The sequence below is a fragment of the Oncorhynchus tshawytscha genome, linkage group LG02 (assembly GCF_018296145.1).
Source record: "Oncorhynchus tshawytscha isolate Ot180627B linkage group LG02, Otsh_v2.0, whole genome shotgun sequence".
Taxonomy (NCBI): Eukaryota; Metazoa; Chordata; class Actinopteri; order Salmoniformes; family Salmonidae; genus Oncorhynchus; species Oncorhynchus tshawytscha.
In genome coordinates, this window is record NC_056430.1 from 14,493,485 (window position 1) to 14,508,641 (window position 15,157).

The following is a 15,157-nucleotide window of genomic DNA, read 5'->3' on the forward strand; positions in this document are numbered from 1 at the left end:
TGTAATGAGTACTTTTGGGTGTCAGGGAAAATGTATGGAGTAAAAAGTACATCATATAAATAGTAAAGTAAAGTACAGATACCCCAAAAAACGATTTAAGTAGTACTTTTACTTAAGTACTTTTCACCACTGCACAGCCATTAAACTCTGTAACTGTTTTTAAGCCAATTTTGGCCTCATGGTGAAATCCCTGAGCTGTTTCCTTCCTCTCCGGGAATTGAGTAAGGAAGGACGCCTGTATCTTTGTAGTGACTGGGTTTATTGTTACACCATCCAAAGTATAATTAATAACTTCACCATGATCAAATGGATAGTCAATGTCTGCTTTTTAAAATTTGAACCATCTACCAATTGGTACCCTTCTTTGTGAGGCATTAGAGAACCTTGTGGTTAAATATGTGTTTGAAATTCACCGCTTGACTGGGGGACCTTACAGATAATTTTATGTGTGGGGTACAGAGATGTGGTCATTCAAAACTCATGTTAAACACTATTATTATGTGAATTGTTAAGCACATTTTTACTCCTGAACTTATTTAGACTTGTATACTTATTGACTCAAGACATTTCATCTTTTAATTTATTTCTAATTTGTAAAAAAAAAAAAATCGGAACAAAATCTACATTTTAGAAATGTTAAATGCAGGCTGTAACACAACAAAATGTGGAAAAAGTCAAGGGGTATGAGTACTTTCTGAAAGCACTGTATATAGTAGACTGCAGGTAGCTGAGTGTGTTGCTGGTAGGCTAGACTCAGTGCTTCTAGTTCCCTTGTACAGATGGAGGGGAGTGCCCCAGGTAACAGGAGAACCGGAGACAGAGCCAAGGATATGAAACACAGATGACCAGCCTCCCACAGGATGGGATTCAGGGATATGTGAGATCTGCGCTACAATAGATAATTAGTTTGGAACATCTGTTAGAGGAGGTTCCCCAGTACCTCAGTTGGAAAATAATCTTAAATCACTATGGCTGTGGAAACCATGGTGAGCTTTTCTTATTTACTTTGATTAATTGTTTGTGCTCATCATCAAGGTCCACTTGTTTACATGTACAGTAATACCATATGGTTATGATAGGGTGGCAAGCTGCCTCAAGTGTTTTACAAGTAGTTCAAGAAGTTCAATGTCATTAAAAAATATATATCTGATGAAGAATCAAACAAGAGAGAAACAAATTAAACATTCTACAAGCCCCAATTTTCTTCCAGACCTTATCTTCCCTTAAAAGTATCTCTCGTTTCACCCCTCTAATAAAACAGCATTTTTAAAATGAACTGTGGAGGTGATATAATCTTCTACCAGAGTCGATTTTGTTTGAAATGTGGACACATGCTATCTCTGCAAATTACATCAAAAGCAAGAACAGATATCTTCTCAGATCCCTGCCAAGCTTATGTAACGAGAGCCTGGCCGTCTGTATTGGAGGGAAGACGCTGTGCACACTGCAGTGTTCAGTCAGGGAGAACCAGCATGGAGCTATAGCTTCAAGTTGCACTGCTTCCCTGTGATTTCAGTCTCCAATTGAATAGCTACACATCAGCCTGACTGACCATGCCAGTGATGATAACAAACAAAAACAACTCGTCTATGACTGAAACAGGTGAGAGAACATTTGATGATATACATTTTCAGTTTGTTCTAATCGTCATCAAACTTCTGCCATCTTCTAAATGATGGGCCATTGACCTCATCAAAGGGTAACTTTGGAAATTAATCTTTAATTTCCCCAGAATCGTTAACTGCCTCATTGGACCCAACCCAAATCATGCTACGGTAACTTGTCCAAATGCACACGCATCAAAAAAATGGGGCCAAGGATGGAAAAAAGACAGAAATACATCAGAATGTAATTTCGTGCCTCTCTCCCTCTCTCTCTCCCTCTCTCTCTCCCTCCCTCTCCCTTGCTCTCTCTTTCCCTCTCCCTCCCTCTCTTTCCTGCTCTCCCTCCCTCCCTCTCTCTTTCCTGCTCTCTCTACCCCTCTCGCTCTCTCTCCCTCCCTCTCTCTCTCTCTCTTTCCCTCTCCCTCTCCCCCTGTCTCGCTCCCCCCTCTCCCCCTCCCTTACTACATCTCTCCCCCTCCCTCTCTCTTTTCCTTCCCCTCCTTCTCTCTCTCCCCCTCCCACCCTCTTTCCCTCTCTCTCTCTCCCTCTCCCTCTCTTCCTCTTGCCCCGTCCTGATAGGCATTAGCTCTTTCAAGTCTCACTCCCATTAACCTGTTCACAGGTTGCAAGGAGAGGAGTGTTACTTTCTTATTTTCTGTCCTCCTCCCCTATCTCTCTCTGATCTCTCCCACTTTCCATCTGTCTCAGTAACTATCACAAAATATAATTTCCTTTTTAAATTACAGCAGGCCCTTTGTTATGACCCCTGGGCATTGTGATAATGCAGTGTGGGAGTGGAGAGAGTCTATGATGAGGATTCCTAACAGAAACAGACTTGCTGGCCAGCACTAATGCCGGACTGACAGACAACAGTATATTCGGACACAAGGACACGGGACCTCTACAGTAACACAATGGGAGGGAAAGGCTCCATCGAACCTAGTTGGACAGATTCATGCATTCATTATGTGTCATGGAAAGGGCAAAATCGATGAGTGAGGGCCTGTATAATCAACTGTCACCTACTTCCTCCTGAATCCATCATTAGTGTACGCAAGGAGAGGAGTTGTCCAGAGCAGGTAGAGAAAATCCTTTGAAGGGGGGAACATACAGTGTGAATGACTGACTGGATGTAGCTGCTTGAGGGCCATGTTGTGTGATACACACGATGAATAGCCTCAGTCCAGGCAAGCGTGAGGAACATGAAGAGGAGGAAGTGTCAGGTACAGGCATACAGGAATAGTTTGATATTAAAATGCCAGCCGCTATGCCTTGGCCCCGAGCACAATAATCCCATTGTGCTGCAGGTCATAGCAGAGAGAGAAGTGGAGCTGCCTCACTTCAAACTAAATTGCTTATTCTGACGAGAAGAACACAAAACAACCATCAGAATAACATCAAATTCCCACCTAAAGTGAATTAGGGAAAACATCCAATTTAGATGATATGGGGAAGACATGGTGAGATATTGAGAACGGAGAGAGAGGCCAAACAATTAGATCAACATGTAGGAGGAACTTTCTTCACAGGCAGACTTCTACAGTTCATCGCAAGTGTTTTCAAGATCCAATGGTTTTTCATTACACTCAGTCAGATTTCATTACGAGGTGAGAAAATCTAATTTTGTTCCATGTATCTGACAGTTTTTCAGACTAATTCATCCTGTCAAGGTGCAGCCTCAACAACTCACCAGATGGTGTTTATGTGTGCTGGAGCTAGTGATTCTTGTTCATGTGTCTCTTAAAGTCAAGTGCGGTAGTTAGCTACTAGTTACTTAGCTACTAGTTACTTAGCTATTCGTTTTTCTGTTTATAAATGAGGTCTTCTCCTTCATAGGCCTATTTAATCAACAGAGCTTCCTCTGTCCCTGTTCTGAAATTCAATCATATATGTTTTTGGAGATCTCCATGCGTATTGGGCTGATGAACATACACGAAAGGTACTGCTATAATAGTGATAGTACTGCAATCATATTCAGACAGGCCTAAGAAAGTGCACAGTATTACGCTACACTCGCATTAACATCTGCTAACCATGTGTATGTGACAAATACCATTTGATTTGATTTAGTAAGCCTAAACCTAAGCCTAAACTCAGCTGTGCACTGGACTATGCTGTTAACAACATAGTAAGCCTTATCTTCTTAAATGTAGGATCTCTTAAACATATGACACATTTGACCATTTAGACATCCTTGCAGACAAAGGACATCCATTCATAGCAAAAGCTCAGCAAATACTGCAGTGAATATGGCACAAACAAAAACTCCACTCCTCTAGTCAGATTTTTATTTTCTGTGACAAGGTTACCGGCTTGAGAACACTTGAGTGTCTTTTCGAAATGTCAATAACATTCTTAGATTCAAGCTGTGGTTTTCAAAACAACCTGAAATTATTTCTTGCTCTCAAGCTTTCGTTGAAAGCCTTTTATGCCTTGATATGCAAAACCCAGAGGATTCATTTGTGAAAAGGCTTTCCAGTGTTAATAGAATATTAGAGCACATAAAGGTAAATCACTGAAGTATTGTGTTTTAATACGTCCGGGATGTCATAGTGCAGAACAGGTTCATTCTCCTATCCAAGGGTAGATTCAAATCATTGTTAGTAGATTGAAAGGGCCTTTCTCTGGGACCGGTTTCATGTGTCCTCTTTCTCTTCTACCGAACGCCACAGTGGGATGCCGTCTGATTAATCTTAATGAATTATGGAAATTGCCTTTATCTCAAATAATTTAGGAATGTTTCTGTATTGTTTTATTAATGCACTTTTGAATTACTCTGTATAATCACGTAGCCCTTCTCTGAGCCGTTCAGTGTTTGTTCTTCATTGCGAGCTCTTTATAAAATCCTTGGTGGTCTCTGGCGTATTGCATGCAGGAACGAGATATTAGTCATTACTGTAATTGAATGATTTCTAACCAAACAAGAGTCAACCTGGATCACTAAACGTATCACCCTGTATCGCTCTATTCCCCGCGGTCTGGTCTTTGAGAGCATGTCTCGCCTAAAATGTATACTTCATTAATTGTGTCCATCATCCGGAGAATCCTGTGGTGAATGTACTGTTTCAACTGACAGACAAAATAAATGCCCTGACTGAAGCCCCGGCCTGAAGAGAGTCTGGAAATGCTGTATTGTGTTACATTATGATAAAGGGCTTTTTGGTTTCCATAAATACCAGTAGGTCTACTGGAAAAGATGATGTGCAGTAAGGTAATAATACACTGTGAGTTTCTCTTCACACTGACTAAATTGACTTGATGAAGCTACTTTTAGCAACAGATGAGCTGCATTCTCACACATACAGTAATTCATGAATGTAAATAAAAATGAGTTACTGAAACATTGAATAGCAAAATGGCACAAAGAACTTATTTAATTTCATTTGTAATTTTTGTGTAGGTGAATACTTGAGTTAAATGAGTGATAGCCTGTAACAGACAATTGTCTGGCCGTGAAGACGTCTGAGTACAAATAGAGATTAAGCATCTGCTCTAAAGTATAGTTATATAAACGCAACATGCAACAATTTCAAAGATTTTTGCTGAGTTACAGTTCATATAAGGAAATCAGTCAATTTAAATAAATCTATTAGACCCTAATCTATGGTTTTCACATGACTCGGCAAGGGCGCAGTGGGGAGCCATGCCCAGCTAATCAGAATGATTACTTTGTTACAGACAAAAATACTCCCCAGCACCCCCTCAGATGATCCCGCAGGTGAAGAAATCAGAGTGGAGGTCCTGGGCTGGCGTGGTTACACGTGGTCTGCAGTTGAGGCCGGTTGGACATACTGCCAAATTCTCTAAAACGTTGTTGGAGGCGGCTTATGGTAGAGAAATAAACATTAAATCTCTGACAACAGCTCTGGTGGACATTCTTGCAGTCAGCATGACAATTACATACTCCCTCAACACTTGAGACATCTGTGGCATTGTGTTGTGTGATAAAACTGCATATTTATTGTCCCCACCACAAGTTGCACCCGTGTAATTATCATGCTGTTTAATCAGATTCTTGATATGCCACACCTGTCAGGTGTAGGAACTATTTTAACAAAGGATAAAATGCTCACAAACAGGGATGTTAGCAAATTTGTGCACAACATTTGTGAGAAATACGCTTTTTGTGCGTATGGAACATTTCTGGGATCTTTTATCTTTTCATCTCATGAAACATGGGACCAACACTTAACATGTTGCGTTTGTATTTTCTGATCAATATATTTTCCAAGTTTATATTCCCTAAGAGTTATTCCTTTCCACTAAACATTTAGTTAACTGTCATCTCTAAATGCACCATCCAACCACTCCCACACCAAGACTTAGAGCTGTTACACAAGTACCTTTATGCTTCATCAAATCTGTCACTGATGTATCAGACGTTACCATCAGAGCGGCATCACAGACATACAGGAATTTCCATACATATTGTCACCAATTTATACCCAGGAACCATATATATGTATCTACATGTCCCAATCATCCTTATCATACCAGCAGAAGCAGAACCCCACTTTATAAGGTTACATATCATAACATTACTGGGTGTGCTGGGGTTAGGAAAGCCATAGGAGCAAATTCAACACAGCTCCATCTGTGTCCTCCGTATCTCTGTGCTTCCTATGAGCAGCCTGCCTGCCTCTAACCTGTATTTGGTTTCCACAGGGAGGGGAATAGAGCTGCATGTTGATAAGAACATCAAAAATTACAATGGCCGCAGTATATATCGGTGTGGAAATGGAACAGTGTGCCATTCGCCCTTGGCCCCCCACAGATTAAGGCTGCAACACAAACAGTCAGAAAGTTCAGCAGGCAGGACTAAGCCATCTCTTCTCTATTGCAGCTAGGCCCTCTCTCTCTCCCTCTCTCCCTCTCTCTCTCTCTCTCTGTCTGCGCTCCATCCAGTTCCATCCCTGCTCGAGACTGTACGTCTTGAATTCCCGTTTATTTTCTGTAAGCTTTTAATGACATGCACTAACAACGTTTAGGGGATTTCTCGGAGGTGGCTTCCTAACAGGAAATCTCTGAAGGAAAGAGCATCTTTGTGCAAAAGGGCTTTCATTGAACGGCTTTGGTAGAGGGCAGGGTAATGGGCTACTCACTAAATGGCAAAAAAAACCGCTAGCAGTTGGTTTTAGAAACTAACCCGAATGGTCCATTTTACAGTACTTGTTTTGGTTACCCTTAAAACATGTCTTTATTTAATGTATTTGGTGTTCTTATACCACTTATACCATAATCAAGGTCTACTATTGTTTTTAATGTATTTTTCTTCGCTGTGTGAATTTCTTCATAAAAAGCACAAACACGCTCTTCAGAAGGCGGGGGGGTGAAGACCAGAGGAAAAACAGTGCCATGTATACAACTCTGAATTAACGCAACTTTGAATTAACACAACTCTGAATTAACACAACTTTGAATTAACACAACTCTGAATTAACACAACCCTAAATTAATACAACTCTAAATTAATACAAATCTGAATTAATGATCAGCGCTCTTCCACTTCAATTAGTCCACTATTTGCCGGACTGGCTAATTGTAAATTAGTTCCAGTGTGGATACTGGACAATTATCGTATGCTAACATCATTACCCTTGCACAAGGCAAGTCCCACAGAGGTTGTATGGGACTGTGACATAAACAGGACTTTTTTCATGTAATCTGAGTTCATGCATATGCTAACCTCTGTGACAGTTGATGGTTTCCCAGAGAATGCAATGAACGGGGATACCTTTAGGTTACTGGCCCAACACTCTTAACTGCTAGGCTACCTGTGGGAGAGGTGCTATATGACGTCAGCGCAGTAGGTTGCCTCCTTTTCATGCAGTTCATGGTTTCCCATTCTGACCTCTGTTTCATAATGCGTCATCAACCCCCATGACAGGACCATGTCAGAATGACCACTTTTAGTGTTGTTGATATCCTGCCTCACAGTAACGTTAACATTCAGTACTACACTACTGTGATATAGCACAAACAAGTGCATGGAATGGTTTTTTATATTTTGTATTACATTTTGTGCTTGTACTGTGGGGGTTTATATGCACAATAGGGGTGTTGAAATTCTTGGCTTTTTATTTTGGCTTTACAGTATTTGATGGTCTTGCAATGGTGGCCTCGGCAATGTTGTAAAATCTATTGTGTTGCAGAGACGTTTGAAACTATGATACAAAACCAAACCCTTTTTCACCCAGTGTTATCCTTTTGAAATAGGTTTATTGAGATAATACTGACACTTTTACTCAATGTTGGTCACCAGGCTTTTAAAAACAGATAGTAAAACAGTTAGTAAAACAGTTGGAGCTCAGCTTATGTCATTTTAATTGGTTTGGTGAAACCATCCTACTGGGCACACACTGGATAAATCAACATTGTTTACACGTCCAGTCAATGAAATTACGTTTAACGGACATGGAATAGATGTTGAATTGACGTCTGTGCCCAGTGGGATGGTGTCTTTTAATTCAAAACACTGAAACGTAGAGGTTAGAACTGTTTTTTTCTACTGTGCCATCTCCTTTGATGTCTCAAGTTCTCAAAAACACTTCATATTTTTTTTCCAAATCAAAAACCTTAAAAAGAAGAGACATCTGCTTCATAAAGCTAAAAAGGAATGGAAATGCTTATGATCTAAAATCGATCTCGAACACAGACACATTGTTTTGGAGTCACTGAGCTCTCAGTGACAAAAAGAGGAAAGAGATTTGAAAATGTCACGTCACATGTTTCGAATTAAGGTTTATCTCGCTTGCGTAATCCACAGTATGTCTTTTTAATTAATAAATACCTTGCAGGTTGGATCTCCTACTGTAGTAGTCCGTTGGAGGAAAAAACACAAACAGGAATTTGGTGGGTGATACAATAACGGCTAGGAATTGGATGTAATCAGTAGTCCAGTTGTCTGGATAGGTGGTTCTATGTTATTTCCAGGTCAAGTCTCTGCTCTGCATCCGTTCAGTAGAATTTCAGGAGTTTTCCATGTTCCCTTACTGGTCCCTGGTTCCTTCCCAAAATCATTCAATACATAGTTCTCACATCCAAGAAGACCCAGTGGTTTCTGTCAAGGAAGAAATGACTGATGACACCAAGTCTTCAGATCCAGGACAGACAGCACTATCGCGTGACCTGTAAACAGGGGAGATAGCAGGGTGTTAGTTCATATTAATGGACACTACAGATTAAACTAGGATTTGCAGCTATTTATGCCACAGGCAGTGTGTAAAAACCTCAGTCAGTCTGACCTGGCTGCTGGGCTACAAAACCAGAAGAAGATTTAGTGATTAATTACACAACATAGATAGATATTCCAAAAGTTCCATCTCAAAGCAAGATCCACACCACACTACCTGTTACTGTGTAAATCTATATTCTATATCTGTCATACTGTGTAGATCTATCTATCAAATGGGCTGCATACACCAGGTTGAGTTTGAATCCCCAGCTGCTATGGCCAGCTGCTATGGCCATCACTCACCTGTCCTAGGGTGTCAGAGTCAAATACATTGTACTGTAGTATTAGGAATTAGAACTCTATTGCTATGCATTCCAATTAGACTAGTTTGGATTCCTGCTTCACCAAAATGGCTGCCATCATCAGTACATTCTGGAACTATGAAGGTCTATGACATCAGCCCCTGCTTGGTGGTACAGTACGTATGGTACAGCATATGTCATTTCAAAACATACTGCACATGATTCATTTTGACACCCTATTAAGCCAAGTATTTCACTGAACATTAATCCAAAGGGCCTTCAAAAAGTAGCAGGTTGACGTTTATTGTCATGAGTCTTGCCCAAGAGGCAGAACTAAGCGGTTTCCGCTAGATGGCCCAGCTGCAAAGTCAACATTGGCTATAGGCCTATTGTAAAACAATATATTCTTCTTCTTCATTTAAGGCTAGGGTTAGCCATTAGAGTTAGCAATGTGGTTAAGGTTAGTGTTAAGGTTAGTGTTAAGGTTTAAAATCAGATTTGATGACTACCCTGCAGAGCTACCTCCAATAAATGACAACCTGTGAATATTAATACAAAGGGCCTTTACAAAGTACAGTATGACGTGCCATATTTGCTGTTAACATGGTCATATTAACAGTGCTGTTTCCCAGTAAGCAAAAAATTCCTCCCGCTTGCTATTTTCTGCTTTCCCTGCAACCAAAACTATAATTTCCTACTGCCAGCGGGCGAGGGGAGTTTGCCATTCAAAACGTGATTTGCATCTCTGGTGGGTAGCCTCCACTCATACAGTAGGTCCGCTATAAGCCGTTGGCAGGCCACTTTTGCATCTCTGGCATTTATCCCCCACTCAGAGGACAGTTATAAGCCCAAGGCAAGCCATCTAGACATGAGTTAATTTGAAAGACAATGGCAAGGAATTTCTCTAACCTCAAATTGGGCCTGTCACCTTCCAGCTAATCACAGACAGCCAGAGGCTGCAAGTTGTTTCTGTTGTTTCTATAAATACCTTACATTTGTTGTGATTTTAATATGATTCGATTTTTTTGCCAATTTAAAAACACAATACAACCACATGTGGCCAAACTGCATCCTAAAATCATAGAAGATGACTCATGATACACCTAATCATTTACAGTTCAAGTAGATTCATGATATCATGATTATGACCAAAAATAGCCTACATTTTTGCCATTGATTTAATATACTATACTGTATTTGAAGCAATACAAACGGTTCCTCCTTAAACCTCCTCACACACTTGAAGAAAAGTGTTGATCACTACGTACAATATTGGTTGTGGCACATCTTAAACACCCCAGAAGCAGCCGAAAAGCCTTCACCAGGAAGTTATCCTTGTTACCTCCTTTGCTTCATTCAGTTTTCAGACCTGTCTTGATGCCTTGATAGTAGCCATTAGCTAGCTTTCATAAAATAAAAAAACACTGCAATTAAAGATCGGTTGAATTGTTTGTATTTATCACCACTGAATGTTTTGTGTGAGGAAAACGGCAAGTGAATGGCAGGAGAACGGCTTCCGCTTTACAAAGCGGCATATCGGGGGTGAATGAAGAAGATGGGCAAAAAAGCCGTCTCACGTCGCTCGAACACTCTGGAGGGACGCCGGCCTCCCGCGTGCTCACTGCTAACTGGGTAGTTTTCCTCTCTTTGCTGTTAACATGGTCATAGTAACAGTTCTGTTAGTTGTCCTCTCTTTACTGTTAACATGGTCATAGTAACAGTTCTGTTAGTTGTCCTCTCTTTACTGTTAACATGGTCATAGTAACAGTTCTGTTAGTTGTCCTCTCTTTGCTGTTAACATGGTCATAGTAACAGTTCAGTTAGTTGTCCTCTCTTTGCTGTTAACATGGTCATAGTAACAGTTCTGTTAGTTGTCCTCTCTTTGCTGTTAACATGGTCATAGTAACAGTTATGTTAGTTGTCCTCTCTTTGCTGTTAACATGGTCATAGTAACAGTTTTGTTAGTTGTCCTCTCTTTTCTGTTAACATGGTCATAGTAACAGTTCTGTTAGTTGTCCTCTCTTTGCTGTTAACAAGGTCATAGTAACAGTCCCCTTTAAGTACAACATGCTAACATATTTAGTGTGAAGAAGTATAAGTGGGTCTCGTTATCACACACATTCATAGGTGTTCCTATTTGTGTATTGGCACATATTAGTGTCATTCAATTAGTGAGTGGCGGAGGCTCCATGGTCTTGGCCTGAAAAGCAGCGCGGAGCGTAGGGCTCGGGGCCAGGCGACAGGATGTGTCAGTACTCCAGTGCACACTGTTCCAAGATATGCCTTAATCCAAATCAAATCAAATGTTATTGGTCACATGCACGTGTTTAGCAGATGTTATTACGGGTGTAGCGAAATGCTTGTGTTTCTAGCTCCAACAGTGCAGCAATGTCTAACAAGTAATATCTAACAATTTCACAATGCATACCTAATAGACACACATCTAAGTAATGAAATGGTATTTAGAATATGTAAATATATGGACGAGCAATGTCAGAGCGGCATAGACTGAGATACATGTAGAGTCTCACTTTCTAACAAACATCACACACCAACATCTAACATCTAAAAATACATTAGGCTGTAGTTTTCTGTTCACGGGTGCTGGAAAAGGGGAACATAAGTCAGTGAGACTCATCAGGAAGCTGGGATAAAAGACCACATTTGACTGGTCAGGCTCAAACTAAGCCCTGATTCAAAGCTTCATGGACAAACAAACAAAAAACAAACACAAACAAACAATTGCCCACCCCTGATAAACAACATGATGTTGTTATTTCAATGTTGTTTTTGCTTGTCACCAATAGGGATTGGATGACACAGTAGGTTTGACATAGTATCTGCACTAGCATTGAAGGCTCAACCATGTAACATCATGTGTGGCAAGGTTTACAATGAGTAAGAACATCCATCACAGTGGATGTACAATACAGAAAATCAACATGGGTCCCAAGCACCCTTCTTCATTAGCTTAGTCCAAACTAGGGCTGTGAACAGTTTAAACATTACAATATTTAAACGAGGTTGGTATGCTTAACGTTAAGAAAAATCCCTAAACGAGAAAACAATTAAAATCACAGTGCCGTTATCACAAAAGATTATTTTCCATGTTATAGCCATGTTATAGCCATGTTATAGCCATGTTATAAAGGCCTGGGGAAAGTTGTGTAATTTAAATTAAACCAGAGAGGAAGAGGAAAACTTTAGGCTACTTTGGTGAATATGTGAAGCATGCAAGACAAGACATTGCAAGATGCAGATTAGATTAGCAAGATATATCAACATGGTTCTGCCTGCCCCTCCTCTCTCTCCCTCCAGCTGGCCTGCCTGCCTGCTCTTTCTCTTAGTTAATGACACAGGTGTGTATTCAGTATTCGGTCTGATGCATGCAGAATATCCTAGTTTAGACAATTCATGGGACTGATGTCTCCGTAGTACAGAAGTCAGAGCAGAGCAGAGCTGTTGTGTCGAAAGTTGTCAAGGAAGTGAGTTTGTGTTTATACAGGACCTCTCGTCCCAACCTACCGTCAACCAATCAAGTCAATGCAGAGCTATACAGAGCCCTCCACATTGTTAAAACATTTGGGAGAAGCACAGCGATGCAGTATGGAGCTCGATTTGGCCTCCGCAAGCTCTGTGATTGTGTCAAACCCTCCGTGATTGTGTCAAACCCTCCGAGATTGTGTCAAACCCTCCGTAAGGACCCTCCTGATCGCATTTCCAGAGCAAGCATCCCAGCTAGCAATGAGAAATCGGCCCAGAAGCGGCCCGCTTCCCGGGGGACGGAACTGATTGTATCGGCCCGGAATCGGGTGTCGGACTCGGCCCGGAATCAAAATGAATGACTGCCCAGAATCGGCCCAAGTACATAGAGCCGTTTCCGTTTACCAGAATTCATCTCAGCAGAATCCTCCCAGAAGCGGCCCGATGTAAATGTAAATAAATGTATACAAAATTACCCGATTTAGTCATTTTAAATATTACTATTATACATTGCAAATTATACCCACCCACAAAGAAACATGTCTCGGAGGAACCACCATACACCTGGTGACCGTGTCACTGTGCAATGGCCTAGCCCGCCACAGGAGTCACTTCAGCGCGATGGGACAAGGACATACCAGCCGGCCAAAACCTCCTCTAACTCGGATGACACTGGGCCAATTGTGCGTCGCCTCATGGGTCTTGAACCAGCATCTGTAGAAACGCAGTTTGCACTGTTATGCAGTGTCTTAGACCGCTGCGCCACTCGGGAAGTTCCTTCCGCAAAGTTTTTAATGCTTATCAAATGCCTTGACAAAGTATCAAAATACTTAAATACTACACAGGATTCTGAAATAATTTCATTTAAATGTTAATTGTATTTTTTTTATCACAGAAACAATGAAAAAATGTGGAAAAATAAATAATGAAATGTTATTTATATAAAGGAGCCCGTGTAATCATCTGCCAGAGAGTAACGTTAGCCCCAATCGGCCTGAGCCGCAAGTAATACATTTGTGCCAGATAACTCTCACCGGAATGGTCCAGAGCTCAATCCCCACATCCTAGCCATAAGTAATACTGCCGAAGGCGACCCATGACTCTCAGCCGAGTGCCACTACTATCAGCCGGAATCGGCCCAGTTCCACTGTGCTAGCTGGGATGAATGGGTTTTTAGGGTAGGCTACACTACAGCTGTACGCAGACACCCTCTCTGGAGACATGAATGGCATTTTACTTGTCTGTAAAGTAATTCCTAACTTCCATCACTTGGCAACCTGAACTCTCAAACCTAGCCTGCCTGCTGCCTGGGCACAGACCACTCTTTCCTAAAAAAGTAATTTCAAGTTAGTTAAATATTGCTACTTATCAAGACATTTAATAGAACGAAAGCACATCTAGCTATCCTACCATAAAACAAACTGCTTAAACAACACAGCAGCACATACATCAGCAATGTTTAGTGTTGTCAGGGAAACAATAGAACAAAGAGACAGACACCCTTTTTTTAGTTGTCTGAAAAGTTAAATTATCCGCGTTACTGTAGCTGCGTTCTGTGTCTGTAAAGGGTCGCGGTAGATAGAACTTCATTGCCCGGCCCTAGTGGTCATATACCCTTAATAGGAACATTATTCTACAATGTGAATTGATGTGGAATTTTATGATTTTTATTATAATTTTGAAAGAAAAACATTTAAATAAATGGCAGTTTCAACGTTAAGAAATGTTCTCCATTTGGAACATCCTTAGCCCAAACACAGTAAGCCCTTTGTAGGCCTGTTATTTTGCAATCTTACCCAGCTTCTCATCACAGAGATCCAACTAATTCTCTCTTACATCACAACACTTGTCCTGTGAAATTGCTCTGTGACGCTTGTTATGTGTGATGTGTGTTGATTGATATGATGTGAAAGCAGAGGTGAGGGCATGACTGGTGACATTACCGGAAGGATTCTAACCCCTGGTCTGGTCTTGCCAGGCCAGTGTGAGGCTCTGTGTCTGCTCTTTGACATGGGGAGAATGGAGAGCTGCTAAGGTCGTTCGAGAGATGCCCTGGGGGCTTTGTGGAGGTGATTTGTTATTGTGAATCTGTCGTGATGTGAAGTGACACCGTCATTTGTTATCAGCCATAAATAGGACTTGGATCAATATGGAGAGATGGTGAGCCACTGATAGTCTATTGATAGTTTGTTGATTTATAGGGGGACTCTTATTTATTAAAAAATAATGTATTACCAATTTAACATCGTAAAAACACACATTAGCACATATAGAAAACAAATCATTGAATGAATGCTACCACCCACGCACACTTTTTATTCTGAAAACAAAGTACGTATCTATCTTTTTAGGAGCATGTAGATTTTTACAGAACCCCAAAAAATGCAAAGTTTTATTAGACCACTGAACAAAAACCTACTGCTTAAAAACAAACTTCTCATTTAGAAAAGAGCCTACGTGGCATCGATATGATGCTACAAAGAGTAAATAGGATCATTTTTGTAATAAAGTCAAGTCAACAATATTTTTTTGTGAGACTTGTGTTCTTGACTGCATCACAAAGTCAATTAAGGTTTGTTTCAATCCTGCTGGCA

At 40.8% G+C, this 15,157-nt stretch overlaps 1 protein-coding gene across 2 annotated transcripts in view; it reads right to left on the reverse strand.

The window, feature by feature from the left end:
- Positions 1-7,812: 7,812 nt before the first annotated feature.
- The window catches only part of LOC112221175 (chemokine-like protein TAFA-2), a 182,713-nt gene continuing 175,368 nt past the window's right edge, over positions 7,813-15,157 (reverse strand). For both annotated transcript variants that reach the window (XR_002948983.2, XM_024383328.2), the window contains exon 5: positions 7,813-8,732. Coding sequence is in view for 1 of the 2 variants with exons in the window: in XM_024383328.2 (XP_024239096.1) it covers positions 8,721-8,732 (12 nt within the window). In the remaining variant the exon portion in view is untranslated. The remainder of the gene's footprint in view (positions 8,733-15,157) is intronic.